Source organism: Clytia hemisphaerica, unplaced genomic scaffold (genome assembly GCF_902728285.1).
Source record: "Clytia hemisphaerica strain Z4C2 unplaced genomic scaffold, Clytia hemisphaerica genome assembly, whole genome shotgun sequence".
Taxonomy (NCBI): Eukaryota; Metazoa; Cnidaria; class Hydrozoa; order Leptothecata; family Clytiidae; genus Clytia; species Clytia hemisphaerica.
Genome location: NW_027103974.1, coordinates 481,812 through 506,586, shown reverse-complemented (window position 1 = coordinate 506,586; position 24,775 = coordinate 481,812). Strand labels below are relative to the sequence as shown.

Sequence of the window (24,775 nt, the reverse complement as noted above, 5' to 3'; positions counted from 1 at the left end):
GGTTCACAAAAAAAATTCGTGGGTCCACAAAAAAAATTCGTGGGTCCAAAAAAAAAATTCGTGGGTTCACAAAAGAAATTCGTGGGTCCATAAAAAAAATTTGTGGGTTCACAAAAAAAATTCGTGGGTCTATGAAAAAAATTCGTGGGTCCAGAAGAAAAATTCGTGAGTTTTAGTAAATAAAGATTTTATGTATTGCATTTAAGCATTTTTTTTGCGTAAAATTTAAACATCAAGATCAAGAACAAAAAAGAATTTGAAGAAAAGAAGAAAGACGGATAAAATGATTTCTCGTGTTTTTGTACACAAAATATTTAGGTAAGTGAATTTTTTTTCGTTCACTTCTTTGACTTTAAGAAAATTTCTATTCATAAAAAAAAATGTTGTGCAATTTGTATTTTAAACTGTATATAATAAAGAAACTATCAAAGTAAAGGAAATATTTTTAGATAATCACGAGGTTGAAGGAATTTACTTTAGTTAAAAATTAACAAAAGAAGATATTTTACGGAAATGAGATACACGACAAGGCACGAGCCATAAGGTGTCAAAATATTAATCTTTTTATAAAAATAATACAATTTACGCTTTAAATTTAATACAATAGAACAGAAACTTGGGTTCTATTCAAAAGATTTATTACGAAATCCTAGCTATAAAGAGAGAAGTATTTTTTTTTCAAAGATAATCCAATTTTTACTATTAAACAAACCTATTTCATGCAATTGAAAAAAAAAGATTTCTTCCCATTCCTTTCACAAACTTAGGGCTCAAATTACGGTTTTATTTTTCAAGAATTTTTTTCATGGACCCACGAATTTTTTTCAGGACCCACGAATTTTTTTCAGGACCCACGAATTTTTTTCATGGACCCACGAGTTTTTTCATGGACCCACGAATTTTTTTCATGGACCCACGAATTTTTTTCGTGGGGACCCACGAATTTTTTTTGTGGACCCACGAATTTTTTTCATGGACCCACGAATTTTTTTTCTGGACCCACGAATTTTTTTACGCGACTCACGAATTTTTTTACGCGACCCACGAATTTTTTTACGCGACCCACGAATTTTTTTACGAGACCCACGAATTTTTTTCATGGACCCACGAATTTTTTTCCGACCCACGAAGGCACGCAACCCACGCAATTTTTCACACTCGTCAAAATTTGGTGTTGATTGCATTAATAGACTTGAAGTTATCGCTGTTTTCAATAATGTAATTATAGCCCTTTCACTGCAACGACTTCTCAACGGTTAGACGTTTTTTTGAAAACTAACGTCAAAAGAGTGAAAATAAAATAGTTTTTCTTAAAATTCTCACTCAAATTAAAAAGAAGTGAGCTGATTTTTGCTAAAGAAGATGAAGGAAGCTGCGCTCGTCGTAATGGTGTATCTCTTTCTACATCAAATGGGAAGAAGCCACGAGAAATCGAAATTTAAAGTTCAAAACAAAGACTTTTTGACTCGACGTCAAAATCACAACAACAAACGGAGGTTTTGTGCACCGATCCATCTGTACGCAAATCATTCGGCAACATTTCGACTCCTCATCTCTGGTGACATCGAAACTAATCCGGGTCCGCTCGCTTGTCCTGTCTGTGCCAAAACTGTCCGTAAGAATTCGTACCACTTGGAATGCAAGGTTTGTCTCAACTCGACTCACGTAAAATGTATTTATAAAACTGTAAAAAACTTCTCAGACAAACACAATTTATGGACATGTCACGACTGTCTGCTTACTGAATTACCGTTCAACAATGTCGATATAGACTTTCTACTATCAGACCCCTCGACCGTGAATGATATCCCAGCGCAACAAGATACTCAAATCCAGTTGGATCTTCTAAATGCCAACCGAAACAACTACAGCATTGCGCACCTTAACATTCAATCTATCAAAAATAAGACTGCCCAACTTGAAGCCATGCTCCTAAAACACAAGTTCGATATCCTAACAATCTCTGAGACATGGCTCGTTGACAATCCTGCACTCATCCGACAACTCAACTTCTCCGGTTATCATCCTTTCAGATACAATAACAGAAATGGTAAACGTGGCGGTGGCGTGGGAGCCTACTTCAAAGACGGCATTAAACATCGCCCAAGAACTGACATCGACAAGAAAGATACAACGATCGAACACCAGTGGTTTGAAGTGAAGGGAAAGAAAAGTCCCTTTCTTATAGCCGTTTTCTATCAACCAAGTTCCGAAGACGTTGACAAACGTGCTTGGCTTCAAAAATTCGAAACATTAATATCGTACGTTCACACCATCTGGTCTGATCCAATCGTGATTACTGGTGATACAAATATCGATCTCCTGAAAGAGAACTACAACGTTGCTGACGAATATAAAGATACCCTCGATCGTCTCGGTTTACGTCAACAAGTGAAGAAGCCAACCCGGAAGGGAAAAACCTGCATTGACCATATCGTTACCTCATTCTCAAAAGTCATCCACGATGATGTTATCCCATGCGACGAAATGAGCGATCATGATGCTGCCTTCGTCATATGTAATCTACGCAAGCCACGGTTTGAACCCAGATATAAATTTATTCGAAATGAGAAAAACTTTAATTTTGCAGCATTTAAAACAGATATCAGACAAATACCGTTCAATCTTGTTTACGCTTTTGATACCGCTGAAGAAAAACTAGACATATTTAACAAACTTTTTACCGATTGTCTAGACCGACACGCACCCCTCATCAGGCAGAAATTAACGCGCCCACCAGCTCCGTGGTTAAAAGATCTCAACATCAGCGAGAAGCAAAAGGAAAGAGACTATTTACGAACCAAATGTCATTCCCCGCAGTCCGAGCAAAAAGATTGGGATCTGTTTCGTAAAATCCGAAACGAATTAAAAACTCTTATTCGAGTAACAAAATCCAGTTTTTACCGACGCGCACTATCCTCCAAAAGACCGAAAGAAGTATGGTCAACCATCCATCGCATCCTGAAACCATCACCACAAAAGATATCCGCTGACCCCGACACACTCAATGTCCACTTCAACACAACAGCCGGGAGACTTCTTAACTGATTGCATTCAAAAATAGAACCCCAAAAAGTGAGGTTTTCAATCACAGCCACTTTTTAGCCCACAGCGTTGATATTCTTGTGGCTGCTGTGTAGTACAAAATTCTATAAAATAAGGAAATTGATGAGCTTTCCAAAAATGTGGCTCCCTTTGAAGTTGAGTGATTCAGTCTTGAAATATAAGATGGCAAAGTGAGGGCAGGTTTTGTGGCTGTATGTCATGTGGCTCACTCAACGGGTTGGCTTATATGTGCTGTCCTGCTTTAAGACTTCAATATTTTTTAACCGTTTGTCTTGGAATTGGTAGTTTGAGGTCTGATAAAGATACTTATGGGTTTAATTTGTGGCTGCAGGGTTTTTAATGGGCTTAAAACAGCTTAAAATGTGGCTTCAATCACTAATTTATCAATTTACAAATTCCAGGTTGGGTTTTGTTTTCGAAATATGAATATTTGCAAAGCCTGATGCAAAACAAACACAATCTGACACAATACAGTGTTATTTTAAGAAAAAGTGTACATTTTGTGGCTGCAAATACCATTTTTTGTACATAAAACCTTCTGAGCTGTTACATATAAGTATTAGTTGGCATTTTTAGGGTTGGCTCATGTGCTGTCCTGCTTTAAGACTTCAATATTTTTTAACCATTTTTCTTGAATTTGGTAGTTTAATGTCTTATAAAGATACTTATGGGTTTAATTTGTGGCTGCAGGGTTTTCAATGGGCTTAAAATGTGGCTTCAATCAAAGCATATATGAAAAAATCGTCAACTTTGAGCCGCAATTCTAGCCCAGTGACCCAATGATTTTGGTTCCATTTTTGATATGTTGTGGATAAACCCTTTTGCTACGAGTTTCATCTGAAAAAAATGATTTTTACTCATTGAACAAATTTGTGGCTGCTGTTTTATCAACATAGTGTTTTTCTTGATTTGTGCCGCAGTTTTGGCCCATTTTACAAAATTTTTTTTTTCAACCTACTTATATCACCTTTAGAACCAATATTGTGAAGTTTCGTTTGAAAAGAGTTATTTTTAAAAAGGATATTCAAATTTCTTTTTTTTTGCTGTTTTTGAAAACCTCACGCAATTTTTGAATGCCATCAACTCAAAACCTAAATCAGAGCAAATCCTACATCAACTCATCAACGAATTACCTGCACAAGACAATCCATTCGACATAAACGAAGTTTCCTACGCTGACGTTCGTAAAGCCTTATGTAATCTTCGAAACGACTGCTCAACCGGCCATGACCAGATACCGTCGAAATACATTAAACTCGTCATCGATGAAATCTGTAGTCCCATTTGCCATATTATCAACTCTTCCATTCGACAATCCGTCTTTCCTAGCCAGTGGAAGATCTCGAAAATCAGCCCTATTCCTAAAATTGAGTCACCCGCTGATCCGAGCGACTACCGTCCAATATCCATATTACCGATCCTTTCAAAAGTATACGAGAGACTGATTATGACACAAATGACAAACTATCTAGAAAGTGAAGAACTACTATCAATACATCAATCTGTTTTCGAAAGGGTCACTGCACAATAACCACCTGCATCAAAATCAAAAACGACATCCTGAAAGCGATGAATCGAGGCGAAATCACTCTTGCAGTTCTCGCTGACTTTTCAAAAGCATTTGATACAGTTGATTTGAAACTCTTATCAAAAAACTTCACACACTACGATTCTCAAAAAAGTCACTCTATGTTATCTCCAACTATCTGAGCAATCGACTTCAGTACGTACAGATCAACGACAAGAAGTCATCCATTCTCACAGTTACTAATGGCGTCCCCCAAGGAAGCATACTTGGACCCATTCTCTTCAACATTTACGTGTACGACATGGCAACAAAAACCACCGCAAAATGTGTTCAATATGCTGATGACACGACTATATATCGCCACACCAAACCAAACGAGCTTGAAAATTGTGTCACTGAAATGAACTCTGATATTAGCGTAATTGAGAAATGGTCGCTGGATTCGAACTTGATATTTAACGCCAGAAAAACTAAATCGATGCTCTTTGCCACATCTCAAATGGCAAGGAGGCATAATTTTGAATTCGAAATCAATTCAAATAACGAAAATGTGATTGAGCGTGTTCCCCTATTCAAGCTGTTAGGAATCATCTTCACCGAAAACCTAACATGGAATGAACATGTCAAAAAAATCGTCCTAAAGCATATGGCACGCTGAAGAGTCTACCTCATCAAACGATATTTACCATACCGTGTACGACGCCAATTGGCAGAATCTCTTGTATTGAGTAATAGATATGGTAATACCGTAATTCACAACGCACCACAATATCTATTCACCAATTACAACAGGTCCAAAATGCCACAGCTAGCTTCGTCGGAAGAGCTACTCTCGCAAGTCTGACGTAATAGATATGAAAGGGACTACCTGTCAAGAACGGACCGAATACAGTTTTGGCTAAACTTGCGTGGAAATCAGTGAATATGAATGACTGGCCCAATTCCTCCCTATGGAGAAAATGTGCAAGCCAAGACTCAAACGGAATTAATTGGTGAACCTAAATTTCGTGAAACCTGTAATGTTAGTGGTTCCTTTGAATCTGAAGCTTCTAAAGTTTTTAATGAACTACCTGTTAACTGTCGTGACTCAGAAACTTACAAAGCCGTTTGTCAAGAAACAAAAAAATATTTGTTCGACAAAGCCCTAGCTAGGAGCTTGCAGTAGTACCATATTCTACCAACTGTAGTCCCTGCGTTGCTACTCGCTATTTCCTAGCTGGTGCTTTCTATGTTTATATTATTTCTTATACCTATTTTAGTCTAATCCTCGATTTGATTCACAAAGCGCCTTTTAGTTTTAAATTAATTCTGATTTCAATTCTTCTAATATCCCTACTCGTAGCCTGGTTCCCTAGTCTCATCATTCTGATTTTTAGATTTAGCCCATCTGTTCTTAGGTTTACTTAGTCTGTATTTTCTTCAGTGCATATTATGACTTTATTATATTCTGAGTTTTTTTTTTTTTTTTTTTTTTTTTTTTTTCCATTTGATGTTAATTATGTTCATTAATTTTAATTTAGATAGTTGCTATGCTCATTTATTTATTTCGCCTAGCGAAAGATACGATAGCCTTTCTGGTGTGCGTGGCGAAAAAATTTTTCGGGCGAAATAATGGCGTGTGGCGTTTTTTCGGGCGTTCTGTTTCCGTGAGCACGTGATCAAACAATCTGTTTAGCCATCAATGCTCACAATCCCCATCCGGGTAGTTTTTTTATCAAATGTGCCAAATATGGTAGCTCAAAGCTGCTAACATTTAAATCAACCAGTCAATATACTGCCAGTCCAGTCGTGGTCCACAGCCGTTAACGTGAGATCAACGTAATCAAAATTACTTTAAATTAAAAAGAAGAATAGTAAGTATTTACTTTCATTTTTGCCTAGCAGCTCTGCTCCTCAGAACTGTTCAAAGCCTGTTTTGCCACTTCATATTCATCATTAACTGCACTGATTTGATTGTGGCATTTTTTTTCTTTTTTGTTGCTTTTTTTTTTGCCCTTCGGATTTATCACTACGGGCCACTAAATCTGATTGAGGCCTTTTTTCTTCAGGTTCATGCACTACGGGCCACTGAATTGTTAGCATCAGCGGTGTACGATCGACCAGCTTTAAAGTTAAACTCACTTGCATGTCAAGTGATTACAATACCAAGCTGCATTGTCAGCTTTTACAAATATCTTATTAGATACATTAGAAATATTGAGTCTCAGAGATTTACATATAGTTTTTTAGTTTTGAAATGATATCCATTGAATCATACCGTGCGTTGATAGGAGGCTTTGCCTACACAGCTCAGAGAAATGTGAAGTCAATTTCTAAAGTCCATTTTTATCTCGGCTCCAAATTTTCTAAAAATGCCTTTTCTCGATTATTGAAACCCGTTAGATTCATAGCACTTTTTACACTTTTAGTTTTTGCAATCCCTAAGTCTTACGAAACAGTCGAAATTCAAACACCTCTTGACCTTATGCATTTTTCAAAGAATGGAATGTTTGTTCAGTATCCAAATAATGCAGGGTATAATTTACCAGAGCCAGTTCTTACTACTTTTAAAGGTCAACTATCATTACTATTGTCAGGTGATATAGAACTTAATCCAGGTCCACCACAGGAAGAGATAAAAAGTATTCAAGTTCATTTCATCAATCAAGGAAATCAAGTTTGGCGAGACTGCTGGTATACAATGTTCATCCAATTGTTTTTTGCCATTGCTATGCACAGCTCAGAAAATTATCACTTTGGAAGACTCATGATTTGGATTATGTTTTGAATCAAGGGGATCTAATTTTAAAAATCTTGGCATCACTAGACAATCACCATTAATTGAAGAATTCCAGAAAGTTATTGCAGTTGGAAATAGTATCTGGTCACTAGATTCAATATCGTTGAAGGATATTTTGAGAACGAAGGTATTTCAGTTAATTTTGTCAATGAAGAACTTTGTTGCAGCATTCTGGTGCAGTCTTAGTAATAGCTGGAAATTGTTTAGGTGTCTCCATTACATTACAATGAAAAATATTTGTATTTGATTCCCATAGTAAGTGTAAGGGCCATCAAGTTCCTGGTGAAATCGGTACGTCAGTACTTTTGCAGTTTGAAAATATTACTGAAATAAAGAATTACATAAGATCTGAGTATAAGGCAAATTTGTTTAATGTCATTTATTTGAAAACCAATTTTCACTCATACGAAAATACCAAAAGAGTGATTTCAAAAGAGGTATTATGTTGGCAAAAAAAAGCTTCGCGCAAAAGAAGGTTTGAAGAACTTAGAGGTAGCGAAAAACACAAACACCAAAAAGAAAAGAAGCGCAAAGCTGCAAAATCTCTCACGTGAATTAAATAAAGGATCAGAAAACATGAACACGAAAAAGAAATAGGCGCAAGGCTGCAAAATCTTTTCGCGAATTATATAAAGGATCAGAAAAACATGAACACGAAAAAAAAAATAAGTGCAAGGCTGCAAAATCCTCTTACACTAACAACAAGAAACTTAATTCAGGAAAAAGGGTCGAAAAATTCAGGCAGAAAAAACAGGAGGGTCCTTCTTACATCTGTGTGATGTGTAAATCGCAGTATGTTTAAAAAATCTGTGTTGGGTTTGATGAACAAAAGTACTCATTAATCAGCTTTGAAGAAATAGAAAATTTTTAAAATCCTGTAACCTAACGTTCGATGGTAATTTCTACGTATGCACAACTTGTCATAGTAAATTAACGAAGGGAGAAATCCCATGTCAGTCTGTTACTAACAAGCTTCAAATTTTTGATCTCCCAGATAATCTAAATGATATACGAAAACTGGAAAGAATTTTAGTGGCTCAAAGAATTTTATTTTCTAAAGTCAGGATAATGCGTAAAGGAGAATCCCTAAATTACAAGGTGCAATATGCAATGTTCCCATTGAAACACCAGGTGTATGCAAAGTACTTTCCTAGAGGAAGTGTAGTAGTGGTGTAATAAATGTTGAATAAAAAGAAAGATATCCTACAAAAACCCTGTTATTTCTCAGCAAGTAAGACGACAAAAGTATTTGAAACTTTGGACTTTTTAGTGAATAATAATCCTTTGTATCATGATATAGATATTGATATGTCATCATCGACCAAGTAAAATGATGAATTTGTTGAAAGGGTTTTATCAAATAATGATCCCGTATCAAGCGCTTCTTCCAATGATATAAGATTTGTAGATGATACAACAGTTACTTTATTAAGCCTTTTGAAGAGCAATTAGAGAATGAATTTGATTCGTGATGATCCACTCCTCAGTGCGTATCGGACACCAACTGATGAACAGTTATTGTATCAGAAGTGCCAACTTATTTTAGATGATGAAAATGCAATTTTGCAAGGTGAAGGTCAAACCCCACATTCATTAACACAAGACGAGTTCTGTGAAGAGCTAGCCCATCCTCATCTTTTCCTACTGGGAAATTTGGTCATAACGTAGAGCGAGATATAAATTGTCGCCAACAAAGTACTTAATCAGCGTCTTTTAAATTACACTCAAAGTTTGCTTCGGATTCAGATTACATTTTTTTTTTGCTCACAAAACTTTACTACAGCTTAATCTTAGAAGTAAGATCAATATCGCAATGAGAATTCAAATTCCAACTTGACTGCAGGATTATTAGCAAATAATTTTTAATGATACAATTCAAAATTGCGTAGCATCTGATAATGCATACAAGTTATGAGTACTATAAAAGGAACCCCTGCATACTGGCAACATATGTTATCTGATGTTCTTGCAATGGGTAAACAACTTGGTGTCCCGAATACTTCATGACTCTCTCTTGTGCCGATTTACGGTGGGAGGAATTTGTTACTATTATCAGACAATTAAGCGGGGATGCTGATACGGATCATGAACTTCTTGATTACCAATCTAGATGTGCCCTACTTAATAGCAATCCTGTTGTGCTTGTGCGTCAATATCATATAGAAAAGAGTTGTTTTTCAAAGAGATTATAATGACGGCCAACTTGGAAAATTACATACTATGCTCTCAGAGTAGAATTTACTTTCAGGGGTAGCCCACTGATCATTGTTTGCTTGGGGCTAAAGATGTCCCAAAACTTGAAGACGGAAAAGAAAAGTATATTGAACACATAGATAGTGTTATTTCTGCTAATGTCCCTGATAGAGAAGAAAGTCCTGAGTTATGGAATTTAGTCACTAAATATCAAATACACTCCCATTCAAGAACGTGTAGTAAATATCGCAAAAATGAATGCCGATTTAAATTTGGAAAACTTTTCTGCAAGCGTACTATTTTGTCTGAACCGCTTCCTGAAGGGTTACCTGAAACTGAAAAAACATGAGGTTTTGGTTGCTAGAAATAATGTGATCCAAACTGTTCAAGAATTTATAGATACAAATTTGCATCCTAAAAAGAGAAACATTTTGGATCCTGATAAGCCTGAGTATATTGAAATTGGATCTATTGATACAATTTTGGATTCTTTAGGGTTAAATTATGAAACGTATGAATATTACTTATCAATCTCACCAGACAAAGATCAGCATTTGTTTCTAAAACGTGACCCATATTCTTGTTTTGTCAACAATTATTTTGCAGAAGGCCTCCTAGCATGGGAGGCCAACATCGATATCCAACTAGTGTTTAATGCATACAAGGCAGTTACATACATGTGTGCCTATTTTTCAAAAAGTGAAGATAAGTGTTCAACTGCAATGCAAGAAGCATTAAAACAGGCCAAAGATTCAAATGACAGTCAGTTTGAGAAAATGTCTAAAATTGCCAAAGTTTACAACTCTAATAGAGAATGCTCAATCCAGGAAGCAGTTTACTTAACAATGCCTGAACTGTGGCTTAGAAAATGCTTTCCTGCTATTTCATTCGTTAACACTAACTTACCTGATCAAAGGTACAGAATTTTCAAGTCAAAAGAAGAAATTGAGGAATTGCCTGAGGATTCTGATGATCTTTTCAAACGAAATATGTTAAACAGATATATTGACCGCCCAAACACAGGGCAATTCAATACTATGTGTTATGCCACATTCTGTGCAAACTATACATTAGACACAAAAAAAAATAAAAATGATGAAAATGATTGGCAGCCTACTGTACTAGATGACTCAACAAGTGCAGTGAATCATCAAGAACCCCAAACACTTCCAAAATCAGCCAAATTACTCAACAGTAAGGAAAAACTTAAGCTTCGTAAAGTTCCAAAAGTTTTGAGGTACTACACTCCTAACAAAAACAAACATGCAGAAAAATTTTCCCACCATATTCTAATGTTGTTTTACCCATTTAGATCAGAAGAGAATGATTTGAAACTTGATGGTTCATATGTGTTGAAGCTCAATTTAGATGAAGTCAATGCAGTTGTTAACGAGAACAAGCAAATTTTTGAACCTGATGGTCATCTTGTTGATTTAGTACTTCAAAACTATCGCAATGATCTTATGCATAATCAAGATGCCTTTGCTCAACAAGAAAATGATGAAGTGCAAGACCTAATGAGCAACTCATCAGACAATGAAAATGATGATGAAAGTCATGATATCGAACAAAATTTTGCACCATTTACTCAAACAGTTCATGGCTTGCAAACTGATGACCAAATCAATACCCATATAAGATCTTTAAATTCTAAGCAAAGAGATATTTTTGATATAGTACTAAATTGGGGGAAAATGTATGTGCAAAATTCAAGTCCAATAATCCTGTACTACTAGAACCATTGAGAATATTTTTAACAGGTGGTGCGGGCGTAGGAAAATCTCACTTAATTAAATGTATTTACAATTGTTTGTCAAAAGTCCTAGCATATAAAAGTGATGAGCTAGAGAAGCCACGTATTATTAAATTGGCCCCAACTGGTATAGCAGCTATCAATATATCTGGCACCACAGTACACACAGGATTGAGTATTCCAGTTGGAAAATTCAGAAATATGGCTGACAAACAAAGGACTGCCATTAGAAATAAATTACATCATGTAAAGTTGATAATAATTGATGAAATATCTATGATTTCGTCGCAACAGCTTTTGAACATCCATACAAGATTATGTGAAATTTTTGGTGTAAATGACAACACACCATTTGCAGGGAAAAGTATCATTGTTTGTGGAGACCTCTTTCAATTACCTCCAATTTTTCAAAGTCCAGTATTTTCAACTGAGGGACCTATTATTGGTGCATTCAAATTATGGCACCTATTCAAACTAGCTGAATTAGATGAGATTATGCGTCAAAAGGATGACTCTGACTTCATTGATCTCTTGAACAATGTAAGATTAGGTGAATTGAATAGTAATGATGAAAGTATGATTAAATCTAGATTGATAACACGAGAACACCCTGATTATCCAATAGAATCATTGCATTTGTTTGCAGAAAATGCTTCAGTCCATCTTCACAATATTCAAAGATTAGATACTCTGCCCTCGGAAACAATAAATGTAGAAGCTATGGACGTTTATCCAAGGAATTTTACTGAATCTCAAATTACCAAAGTTAAGAACCTGCCACTTAACGATACAGGTGGCTTATCAGTTCTATTTGATTTGAAAATAGGGGCAAGAGTAATGCTAATTAGTAATATTGATATAGAGGATAGGTTGATCAATGGTCAACTTGGAACCGTCACTGACGTAAAATTCAGAAACAATAAAGCAGAGCTAATTTATGTTAAACTAGACGATAAGACGGCTGGAATAAAAGCTCAAAGTAAAGACCAATATGCTAAGGCCACTGAAACTGTTCCCATTGAAAAGAGTGAGGTAAATTTTCCCTTTGACAAAAAAAACCCATACACTTCACCCATCATTTCTCGGACACAATTTCCTCTTAAGCTAGCTTATGCTTGTACAGTGCACAAAGTTCAAGGATTGACTTTGGATTCAGTAGTCGTTAGTTTTGACCTTGCAAGGCAAAGAAAGTTCAATGCTGGTCAAATGTATGTTGCAATGAGCAGAGTGAAAAATTTAAATGGTTTGTACTTTACTGGTCAATATCGACGTAGTGCTTTTGTCTGTAGTTATAAAGTTAGTGAAGAATACACACGATTGCGTCAGAACAAAGTTGAAAGAGTTGCAGATATTATGAGGTGCAGTTCTAATTTAAATGTTTGCCTATTGAATGTAAGATCTTTAAAACGACATGCAGTTGATATTCAAAAGGACAGATTTTTGTATGAAAATGATTTGTTATGTCTGACAGAGACACAGATGAGTTATGAGCATTCTGAGGAAGACAAACAAAGTATTCATGAAAAGCTTCCTTATTATATTCTTAGTCATAATATTGACCAGCATAAATTCAACAGTGTTACTGTCTGTCATTCTCCTTCTTTTATTGACATTGATGAGTATGATCATTCATCGTGCTTTTCTCTTGTAAAATTTAGAAAAGCTGAATTTACTGAAAAGGAATTTTGTGTTTTGGTTCTCTATAAAAGTTCAAGAGTTCAACGTGATGTGTTCTGTTACAATCTTGCTCAATTTATTGAAAGATATACAATTGATATCATTTTAGGAGACTTCAACATGGACGGCTTTGAAATGGAGCATGATCAATTGTTGGCTGACATTCTTCAAGATTATGATTTAGTTCCGAACTTTCCAACACATATCGATGGGAAAATGCTTGATCAAATTTGGACACATAAGGAATTGGTGCACGAGTATGGTATTGAAGTTATTCGTAAATGTGTGAACTTATCCGATCATGATGGAATCAAATTATCGCTGACTTTGCTAGCTTAGAATACCCGTCAGAGGCGATTCCCGGCGGGACAAGGGGGGGGGTTGGAAACTGGGGTGGTGGATGATCTCAACTTTCTGATGATTAGTTTTGAGTGGCCAAAATTGCAGGAAGTAAAAAAAAAATATCTCAAATAAAAAGGGTATAGTATCCCTTTTCTCCTATAGCAAATTTTACCTAACTTAAAAATTAATCATCAGAAAATTAGCCAACGATTCAGATACATTTGCTTATGTTGTCATAGATGCTTCCTTATGAACAGTTTGAATTGATCAAAGGAAATTTTTTTGTGATAGATTGAGTAAACTAGGAATACTCTTTAAAGCAATGATGTTATCGAAAATCTGTTAATATGATATCAGTACAGGTTTGATTCTGGATAAAATGAACTTTGTAATTAAGGATCGAAGCTTAACTCTGTTGGAAATATGCAAATTAAGGTCATCCCACCACCCCGCCCATTCTTATGTAAGTTTTCTGACATTTAAAGACTATTCTTAAAAGACATTTATTCTTTGGGGAGGAAGGCTTTTTTTCTGCATTAACCAAAAGGAGGGCTCTGTTGAATTTGACATTTGCAGATGAAGTTGGGGAGGGTGTGAGAAATGGGTCAAAATGTGTGAGTGTCTTTTATGGATGGTCTATGGTAGAAAAAAATCTATAGACAAAGGACAATTAGTTTAAAGATGCCTTTCATTAATTCATTTTTGATTACTATCTCGTCAGGAAACTTACATACCTATGGATATGGCATTAAATGTATTATTTTGTTTATTGTAGTATTTATTCCTATTTTTATATTATTTATTCCTATTTTTTATATTTATCATTTTTCTTCTGTTTTTCATAATTTATTAGATTTTTTTAAATTATTATATTCAAAACAAAGTAATGTTTCTACCATTTTAATAGGTTTTTGTTAATTGCTTTATTATTTTCTTGTATTCTTTTTGTTATTCATTTGCCTACTCAAAAATCAAAAAGACTGTCACAGAGTTTAAAAAATAGACAATATGGAAGAATATGGAAGTGCATTGCAAGTGAATTGCTTCATCTATATATGTATGCATTTTGGTTGATATTATAAGGATAATTATTGAAACGTTGAATAGTGGTATAAGTGGATATATATTTCTATTTTGGAATTATTACAATTGATGTAATTGCTTATCCTAATGCAGCTTAAATTCATTGAATCTCAAAATATCCTAAATCGTCGTCATTTTCAGTCTTTATTAACAAAGAGTCGAATGGCTTCGAAAATTTTCATTACAATCACCAACATTCGATACAATCGCCGACATCGATACTGCAAAATATGCGCTTAAAAGTCATTGTATCATAATCGTTTCATCCGATTTTCACAATATGCTGTATTTGCTCATTGGAAACATAAAATTTTATGATTTTCAGCATTTCTATAGTAAATCAACTGTCGCGCTCAGCCACCAACCGACCATTGATAATACAAAAATAACAATTCTTATCGCGATTTCCATGATTCCACTGTGACTTCTTCGACGTATGTATCCAGACTTGACCTCAATCTTCGAAATGTCTGGTGATTTGTTCCTGTTGGAAAAAAAAAACGTTTTGGTATGTAAACTTTGTATGGTTTGATTACTCGAAATGTGACATTTATGTAAACGAAACACTGAGAACTAATTTTTATTATTTTGGAAGCCGGAAATCCACCGGATGTGAAAAAAAGCCAAATTTGCACATTACTTGTAAATTTGTAAATTGCTAGCTATTTTCTATGAACTATGTACTATCGAAATTTTGGAATTACGAATACTTGGAATTATATAATTTTTAGATTCATGAAATCCACACTCAAGTTACTCGTTTTTGCCGCTATACCAACCTGTATTTTCCTGTTCATTAAAAAACGAAAGCAGATTTTCGGCTAGAATGAAAGAAAACTTTTCTACGAATTGCTTGGAATCTCGAACCTTGTCTCTTTTCAAGTTCAAAATATTGGATATTTTTGACCGGAAATGACGTAAAATTTTACCTTGCCTTTTCGTTTATCTTATTAATTTTCCGCATTCCTCTTCAAGTTTTAATTGTGTGTATTGTTCTCCAAGGATTTCAATGTTCTTTTTTTTTCGTCTTATTTAAGGCGAAATTTTCGACTTCTAGTCGTCTTGTTTATGTCAAAATACTGGTCGTGTTTTGCAAGGTCCAGTACACTTTTACACAGCCTTCGGTGTTGCAATCTATGCAAGTTATACTCATTCTATCTTACGCTCTGTCGTGATTCTATCTCACCGAGTTCTTAGATCTATTTTGTCGCTTACTTTACCTCTAGCCACCAATAGTACTTGAACCTTAGTCTAGTCTAGCTTATAACATTATGTTAGTATTTTTTTTTTAAATATATTCGTTAATTTTTTATAATAGCACACATTGCGATGGCCTCAGCTAGCATACTCAGATACTGGGATTTGTTTAGGTTTTAGTCCAGCTCTATCACTATCACTATTTACATTTTACCCCTTATACTTCTTAATCCTAATCATTTTATTCGTCATACTAGCCCACCGCTTCGTCCCTATCTGCTTGTCCGCATACGGTCCCAATTTTTCTTCAGTATACTACCAGGTTATTTTACAATTTTTTTTCTAGACATTGCACATATATTATATACAGAATTTTCAGGTGAAGAGCCAAATGTAAATTTTGGAAATGCCAGAAATATATCATTATTATTATTATTATTATTATGTAATGACGTCATTTAAATCTTACTTATGACGTGTTTTTTCGATGTATTTCATAACGTCAAAATCATAGTGTTTGGTCGATATCTTGAGATTGGCTTAATTTAAATTTTCGGCCCAGCACTTTCCGAAATCCTCTCCTTAATACGCTTCTTTTGAGCTATATACAAAAGTTAAGGAACAATGGGAAGCGGTGCGCGTCACGCAAAATATATTTGAGACTTGCCTTAACTCACCTGAGTTCTTAGTACATTAGCGCGGAGTAAGAAAATAGAAAACATTTATCCTAACTAAGATAAAATAGCTTAATTAGGAGGAATAGTACATGATATTTTATGTGTTACGCGCTTTTCCCGTCATAAAAAAATAAAGATCTTTAAAACAAGCTTGAGTGAATGAAAGTGGCAAAAGTGTTCATTCTACTTGAAACAAATATAGAGAGTGCTGTGTTATATCTCTATATTGTTTATCAAGATCTCTATTTGAAATTTTCTTTAAAAAACAATCATCATAAACAAAGTTATCACTAAGAAAGTTTGATACTTAACATTTGGAGTTTATAAAGTACTTCTTGAAAATTGAATAACTTCTGAACGCACGCTGACTGGGAGACGAAACTTCACAAGCATACTTTGCTGGTTCTAAATTACTTAAATTCATGCAAATCTCGACGCGGATCTCAAAGTTTATTCAATAAATCAAGTTTTTCTTCCTTTTATCCTAATTAGGATATAGATTTTATCCTAGTTAGGATGACTTATCCTATTTAGGCTAAACACTCGCATTTATCCTAGTTTGCAATAGTCCTTGACTGTTATATGGGACAAGATAAAGAATTTTGCTCTGGAACACTTTGGTCTGAAAGTCACGGGCAAATTTTTCAACCTCTATCTAAGAGCTCCCGGGGGGAGGGTACTTTATGCAAAAAGTTGTACGGGGATGTACCGCTGTGTATCAAGTTACCTTTTTTCACCTCCATGAGTGGCAGGTAGGGTCGCAAAAACACCGAAATAGAAAAAGTCAGTCCCTCGTACCTTTTTGGGGGAATTCGGAAAAAAATGGATTTTGAGAAAATTTTGGAATTTCAGTCCCATATTCACCTAGAAAGAAAATTTTAATGTGATCATTTTACCCCATAGTCAAGTATCAAATGTAGGATTTGAAGCCATTTATTTTCTACATAAATTACGCGGTCCGCGTGGTTTTCATACAAACGCTGGATCCGAAGTAACATTTACCGCCAGAATTTGAAAAATTTAAAACATAAAGACAACGAAAGTGTTAAATTCAATCCGTCATTTGAAATGTGGCTTCATGTTTCTTGCCTGTACCATAAGCTACTACAATGTTTCTTGCTTACGAAAGGTTGAAGATTTGCCTCGAGCTTTCGACTTTGAGACTCATTTGCTGAAACGAAGATGATGATAATAGGGCTCCTCCCACGCTCTGCGTAACACATGCCATAATTATTTCAACTATATACAGATATCAATCCCACAATTTATTTTGAATGATTGGGAAACCGTAAGATTTTGTAGGTGATTAACGTGCAAACAAATAAATTTGTGCAGATTTTTTATTATTTTTAGATTTACTGTTGTGTGTTATTTTCTAACAAAATCAATTATTGCCCATGTGATTTAGAAAGGAAAACAAGAACTTGGATATATAGATTTTTTGTTTAGTTCTTCTGAAAAAACAGCAAAAAATTACTGTACGGTTTTATATAAGGGCAAACTATATCAAAACATAAGGCTTCGAAGGTCAAAATATTAAGAAAAAGTTGAGCGAATTTCTTGTGCAATTGCTCAAAGATACTTGATTGTTAAAATATAAAAGTTTTTACTCAGAAAGTTAATAATTCCAAAGTCTTCAAAATTATCCATCAGGCTCATGTTGTAAAGTAGTGTCATTATATTGAACATGGATGTGAACCCGTATGCTGCTGGTCTCGACTTCTTCATCAAATTGAAAGAAAGGTAAAAATTATCCGAGAATTAGGTTTGTTTTCTGATGTCGCCAGGTGTCGCGCGTCTTGACTTTGACTTTTTGTATTAGTTTTATGAAAATATTTAGCTTAGCTAAATTACTCTAAATAGCCTGGTTTTAGTATACGATTACCTTATTTGGTGTTTAGTGTTACAATTTCCTACTAATCGGGATCTTTACCTTGATAAAAATATCTTTTAAAATAACAAATCGTGAAATAAAAACAAAAACTGAAGATATAACCAATCTTAACACGTTCGCCAATAACGTTTAGTAGAGGGGTCAATAAATACCGGCTGTAATTTAAAAAGCCATAAGTTTTGATAGAGAAGCTTGCGTTTTTTATTCATTTTTGGAATTTACGTAAAATTCTGCGTCGATTGGTATATAATTTAAAGGCATTTGAAACAAGGGTTAGACCACACGCGACTGCAGTGCAGTGGTAGAAGAGTTCCATTACTGTACGGTTTTATATAAGGACAAACTATATCAAAACATAACTGGTTTTAGTATTCTCGCGACTAACTTCGACTGTAAATTTTCACGGGGATTTAATTTCACGAATTGGCGAATTTTTTCAGATTTTCACATTTTTCGTTAGTTTGATTACGAGAGTTTATGTGTACAGTAGAGTCTCCATAACTCGAACGGCTACGAGGAATGAAAATTTATTCGAATTACGGAGACATTCGAGTAATGGAGACTCGTTTAAGAGAGTTTCTTAGCTGAAAGAATTTTTAGTGTAAAAAACTTAATTTTCGAGAGATGAGAGTTTGAAAATTTTCGCGAGGGATTATATTTCGCGAAAAAGACGAAATTCGCGAAATATAATCCCCGCGAAAATTTATACCCTTAAGGTAGAAGTCGAGTTGGTGGGCAAGAAGTACAAATGTACCATCACTGAAGAAACTTTCATTCTAATGGAAGCATCCCGAAGGAGAATGAAGAAAACTGTTCAGCAGTGTATGGATGAAAAACAGAAAGAAATTATAAACGGATTCAGGGTCACTTTTTTCAAAAAAAAAACAGTCCCACGTAGGGTCAATTTTTCAAACTTCAGCAGCACACCCCCATAGGTCGGCAAGGGTACACCTCCGGGTAAGAGCTTAAATCAGATTTGTTAGCTGTTTATTTTTCAGTGATGGACCAATATTCAGAATACTGACCATTTTTGTGATCATGTAGCCTGATCATGAGGACATTGACAGTAGTTTTTTGGGTGTAATTTTGCAAAAATCTTTAAAAAATCTTGAAATTTTTTGTAAAAACGATGTACTAGTTGCCCAGGGGGATACTTAGGCAAAATAGGTCGGATATGTGCGAGCCATAAGGGTCCCTTATTCACACCCTCAAAATTCCCTCAAAGGGGTACAAAATCATTAAAAAGTAACGAGTGGGGGTTCCTAAATTAAGGAATATCAAAAATTGATTGACTGAAAGGGTCATAAATTTAAAAAATTTGGACTAAAATTTGAACATTTTGGCTAAACTTTTGGGGAAATAGTTTCTCTCAGGGGGGGGGGGCAAAAAGTCAAAAATTGGACAAAATTATCGAAATTCAGTCTCTCAAAAGGTCGATTTTCGAACTTTGGCTCATACATCATCGTCATCTCGTAAACCTAGTACCCCCAGGACTATTTCAAACAAAAGTCAAAACAGCCTCTTTTTCTCGACACATTGAGCAGGTCAAGCACGATAGACCACTTACCTTTTGCGAACCCAAAAAAAATCCCAAATCGAGAAATCGATAACAAAGAGATTCCCAATGGAATGTGGGAGCTTTTAACACTCCTCGGTTTATGCTCTTTATTTTCACCATTTAGAATTTTGATTTGTGTAGTAGATCATTCAAGGTGACAGGGGTCACGGGATTAGTGAATAATCAAAATAAAATTTCAAGTAAATCCATTGAACTCCAAAAAGAGTTGAAAATTTATTTTGTCCAATAAATTAGAATTGCTTTTTTTGAATAAAAAGTGGAAAAATTAGTTCCTCTGTACAGTAATAATATATGTATAGGATGAAATATTATTTACACAAAAATATAAACATTATTGAAAGTTCTTGCTTGGTTTTAAATCAAGGAAATATTCCAAAAATCTTTTAGGTTCAGCTTAAGAACTTCCAAACCTTCGGAGAATGGAAAAGTTTCAGTGAATTCTGGCTGTCATGTCAACCGTCGACAAAAAATAACATTAAAAACTCTTGTTAAGCTTTGGCGCGTCTTTTGAATAACATCAAGATCTAAATTATACGACAACATCTTAAGTTCCATATCAGTTAGGTCAGAATGTACGAAAATATTCCTAAAAAATACTAAATTCAATAAATTATTAGAAAAAAAACTATGATTACATTGAGGGGAAGGGACTACCTTTGATTTGCAGTTTTACCTCGACGTTGTTGATGTGATATCAGTGGTGGCCCATGTCCTAAATAAAAAATAAATAAAAAATAGAATGATTAGAAAAATTGATATATTCCATGAAGCTTGGGTTGAAATTAGCCTAGTTAACTAAGCCCGTATTCACAAGGCTAGGACACACGGCTTATGGCAATATAGCGTTTTTATTATATTTATTACATTTTTTATATTTACGGATTTTAAGTTTGCCTTGGAATACTGGCTTAGGGAAAGGGCGCGTTCATAATATGAACGCAGGATTCGGTGAGCTTCTGATTGGTCAGAGTGGGTCACGTGGTAAAAAATCGGGAGTTTTCGTGAGTGATAGAAGTTTATAATTATTTTATCAGAAAACGAGTACTCATTTAATGCAAGATCTTTCTTCGATTATATTATGATGGATATTTGGAATACTGTATCAGAAAAAGTTTTCAAGGCCTGATCCCGACCTGATAGTGCTCCTCTTGTTTTTGGGAAGAATTGAACTGACGAAGAAAAAAGAATGCTATTCGTCGTAAAGACAGCAAAAGTTGCTTGTTTCCAGAATGGCAAATAATAAAGTAAAGATTTGTGATTGAACATTGACTATCGTATGTGGCAATATATAAGAGAGAGTACTTGTACAGATCCTATGCTGTAGTTCTGTATTCTGATTGGATTGCATGACATGATATTGTATCATGCTGTAATGGATAGATGATAGACAGTTCTTGGTTTTTGACTGGTTGTGGTTTCTTGTTGTTTTATGAATTTGAGACTTTATGGTCGATTTTACAGACAATGACATCTTTCGTTTTCGAAGAACATAAAACTGTCGGTGCTTATTTTCAGTGACAGCTATACGAATTCAAGACTCAAGAAAATGTTTTTTTTTGGGGGGGGATTGATTACATTGTTTTGTATACGGTATTTTAGCCTGCTAGTCTAAAGTAATTTTTATTTACAGTATCTTGTTGAAGGTTATTTTTAAGATGAGCTTTGTAAAAATCATACAAAATACTTTTATGTCAAATCACAAAATTATCACTCAAGGAACGAATTTGTCTCTTGTTGACTTTTCCATAAAACATAACTTTTTGAAAAAAATAAACAAATTTTTCCTTCACTCTCCATCGGCACACTTTACAATAGAATTTCGTTTTATATTTTACAAAAGGAGCGCATAAACTGTAAGACGGAGAGTTTGTTTATCTAATCTTACAATAAGAGCCAATCAGAAGATAGAAAAAAAGACAAAATAAAAAAATCTAAATAATGTTTTGATATTATGTTCTGTGTGTGGTGTGATTTTTTTTGATATGAAACGAATTAAGTCAACGACGAATAATTATGCAAATTATGTGAGTTTACGTTATCCCTCGCCGCGAAATTTGAATTGTCGTTGTTGTCAGTTGATAAGCTACCGAGTTTACTGTCCCTAAGCTAGTTATTCGGTCACAACTTAACCATCAGATTTATCCAAGTGACTGAATCAAACTAGCTTAGATTTCTAGGCTAGGTTGAAATAAAATGCAGACTGTAAATTTCTTTTGTCGACCTGCGACTTTGTCGAGTACGATTATAAGAAAATGCAGACAATTAAATCAATGTACTACACTCAATTCGACCTTAATTCGACATTCTATTATTCGAATCCTACTTTGGTTTGAAGATGAGATTGAGTTTTTATAAGATACTTTAATAATTGGTCATTTGAAGGAATAAAAATAACGCGTTCTTTAAAAAAGTAACAAAATTGTTTTATTACTGGTTAACGACCAACCAAATCAAATAAAAGCTTGTAAAAACATCTCCTCCCGGTTTTGGTGCTATGAAGATCAAGTAAAGTAAAGTAACTGCTTCTTTTAGAAAGCTTATTAGATATAACTTTACAGATTGTCTTTAATTCACCCTGTAGTGAGAGGAGTGGGTCCGAAAGATTATAATATATGTAATCACATGATGACGAGTGCAATTCGAGAATAATTGCACGAGTGATTTTTTTGTTATTAATTTTTCGACTCCGAAGGGACGAGGAAAATTTGAAACAAAAAAATCACGAGTGCAATTTTCGAATTGTACGAGTTATTATGTGATTACGAGTTAATCGCACCATTTTTTTCACTACTTTTTCCCCATTAGGAAAGTAAATTACACTAAAAGTCTTCTCTCTATGTTTTTCTTTTATTGTTTACCTAAAGATTTTCTTTCTCATAAAATGAATTTCGAATGCAATTAAAACGTTCGATAAAAAATGTAAGAAAAACATTAAAATCAATTTTGTAAACATTGGCGCGTCATTGAAGAGTGTGATTAACGATTAATTGCTCTCTACAGGATGCAATTAACGATTAAATAAAAAAAAAGAAAAAATAACTCATCGTGCGATTATCCTGAAAAGCAAGTTTGACAGAAACAACCCATATAAGAGTGATTTAAAAAAATTGAACCTACCCCAAAGAACGAAATCATCAACCTCCTGTTGATTAGGAGGGTCGTTACGAAAATGCGAAGAAATTCGAAGATAAGAATTCTCGTTAATCGTTTGAGGATGTGACTGTCCGTATAATTTGTTGACCGGAAAGTCACGTGACCGAGAAGCTGGTCTGTTGAATTGGTGGGGCGTCCTCACATCACTCTGTTGGATTAAAAAAAGAAACGTTTAACACCTAAAAGTTATAGCCCTCCAAAATAGGTCAAAATCAGCGATAATGGACCTATTGCAAAGGGTTTTAACTTTTTATTAAAAAGAAAGATAAGAATCTGAATACATATTTGAAATCAACGAAGTTCAAAGTTTTAGAAAAGAAAATTTTTGTCGTTCTTCACGTTTTCTTCTTCATTTTTCATCTTCGTTTTCAAACTTTTAGAATCTTAACTTCAAAATTTGAAGTTGCAAGAGGAAAAAACAAGATAATAGAAGAAACCTATTTCTTGATGGTATTCTTAGGGTGATCACAAGAGTGATTACCAAAAATATGGGTTAGTGAAAACCAAACAACTGAGAATAGTTCAATTGTTTGTTCTTTATTATGACTGACATTTAGGACGCAATTATGTTGAAGTTAAAAAGGGAGACATTGGGCTGTTCCATTAAAAAAACCATACAGGGGGTGAACGAACCTTTTTAAGTCAAAATGAAATCATTGAAAATGTGTGGATACCCCTGGAAAATGGCTAAATTTGAAAATATACTCTTCGAAAAATTCTTTTCATATCTAAATCATAAGGGTGGACGAACTGAAATCAGTCTTTTACCCCCTGGAAATTTTAGAATTACTTTTTACCCCCTTGGAAAAATGAAAAAACACCCCTGGAAATTTTTCTCAGGTTACTCTCTGGAAATGTTCGTCCACCCTCCTGAATGGATATAAAATGGAAAGGCTCATTCTTACCCTGTAAGAGTGATTGGTGTTGGGACGTGAGTCGGGCAGCATGCTAATTCCTCCTCCTCCTCGATCCCTTTGAGATGAATGTCTGGAAGAAAAGAAATCTAGTCATGAAGCAATATTAACATTAAACCTATTTTTAACAGGGGTGTTTTACACCACCATGCAACTTTTTTGTTTAGAAATATTTGAGAAATTTCCTAGAAATGGAAAAGTTTACCAATCGTTGTTGGCTAATGAAGGGAAGGAAAACAGGCAAAAAACCACCATGAGTAACAAATAAAACGTTTTAGACTTTAAAAACATGTGGGGGAAGGTCAAATGTTTAAAACTCACTTTGACGGTGCATTTACAGCACTTGATGCTCGTGTATTTCGTTTCTGAAAAAAAAAAGATGTTAAAAAAACTAAATAAAAGCTTGTCTAAATTCTGTATGTGGACAGGTTGCATTTTTTTTATGTAAGAAATATTGCACCGACTTATACACCACTGGAAAGATATTTTATAAACTAATAAATCATAGATTTTGATTGAAGATGATTGAAGTGTGTTCTACAAAACGCAATTTTCAGCTCAAGGCTGGCTAGGGTGAAATATAAAGTAATTTTGGCGAAAAGAGCAAAAAGTCCTTAAGTTAAGTAAGGCGAGAACTTAACATAAGGGGAATTTTCGAAAAGGAAATCTAAGATTCCATTTCGAGTGATGTTTCGGAATCCAAAATAAATCCCTGTGGTTTCAAGCTCTGCACTCGGGATAATGTAACTTTCGAAAAACATGTTGTTTTCTGATTGTTATTCTAATCCATAAAATAGGAAGATTTTCCATCTATAAGTTTTTCATGCATGAAACGGCAACTTTCGATCAATTGACTATCAATATTTCTTCACAAGATTCATACTCATTTAAATATTTTGGTTCCTTTCAAATGACAAATAAACATTTAAGCACTGTTTTC

The 24,775-nt window shown here is 34.5% G+C and overlaps 3 protein-coding genes across 5 annotated transcripts in view; 2 read left to right on the top strand and 1 right to left on the bottom strand.

Moving 5' to 3' along the window:
* Nucleotides 1-1,362: 1,362 nt before the first annotated feature.
* LOC136810753 (uncharacterized) lies at nt 1,363-3,048 on the top strand. Its single transcript, XM_067067356.1, has one exon. The coding sequence runs from the start codon at nt 1,363-1,365 to the stop codon at nt 3,046-3,048; it is 1,686 nt and encodes a 561-aa protein (XP_066923457.1).
* Nucleotides 3,049-7,721: 4,673 nt separating this feature from the next.
* The window catches only part of LOC136810632 (putative divalent cation/proton antiporter TMEM165), a 166,954-nt gene continuing 149,900 nt past the window's right edge, over nt 7,722-24,775 (top strand). Inside the window, exon 1 of the mRNA XM_067067199.1 lies at nt 7,722-7,732. The gene's annotated coding sequence lies outside the window, so the exon portion shown is untranslated. The remainder of the gene's footprint in view (nt 7,733-24,775) is intronic.
* LOC136810624 (protein FAM149A-like) overlaps nt 20,018-24,775 on the bottom strand; it is a 42,411-nt gene continuing 37,653 nt past the window's right edge. For 2 of the 3 annotated variants that reach the window (XM_067067188.1, XM_067067187.1), the window contains 4 exons: nt 24,157-24,200; nt 23,827-23,908; nt 22,886-23,069; nt 20,019-20,480 (listed from right to left, as the gene is read on the bottom strand). In XM_067067188.1, the coding sequence (XP_066923289.1) occupies nt 20,419-20,480; nt 22,886-23,069; nt 23,827-23,908; nt 24,157-24,200 (372 nt within the window). In that variant the 3' untranslated portion in view covers nt 20,019-20,418. Of the gene's footprint in view, nt 20,481-22,885; nt 23,070-23,826; nt 23,909-24,156; nt 24,201-24,775 lie in introns of all 3 variants that reach the window. The other variant, XM_067067186.1, reaches the window with a different exon arrangement.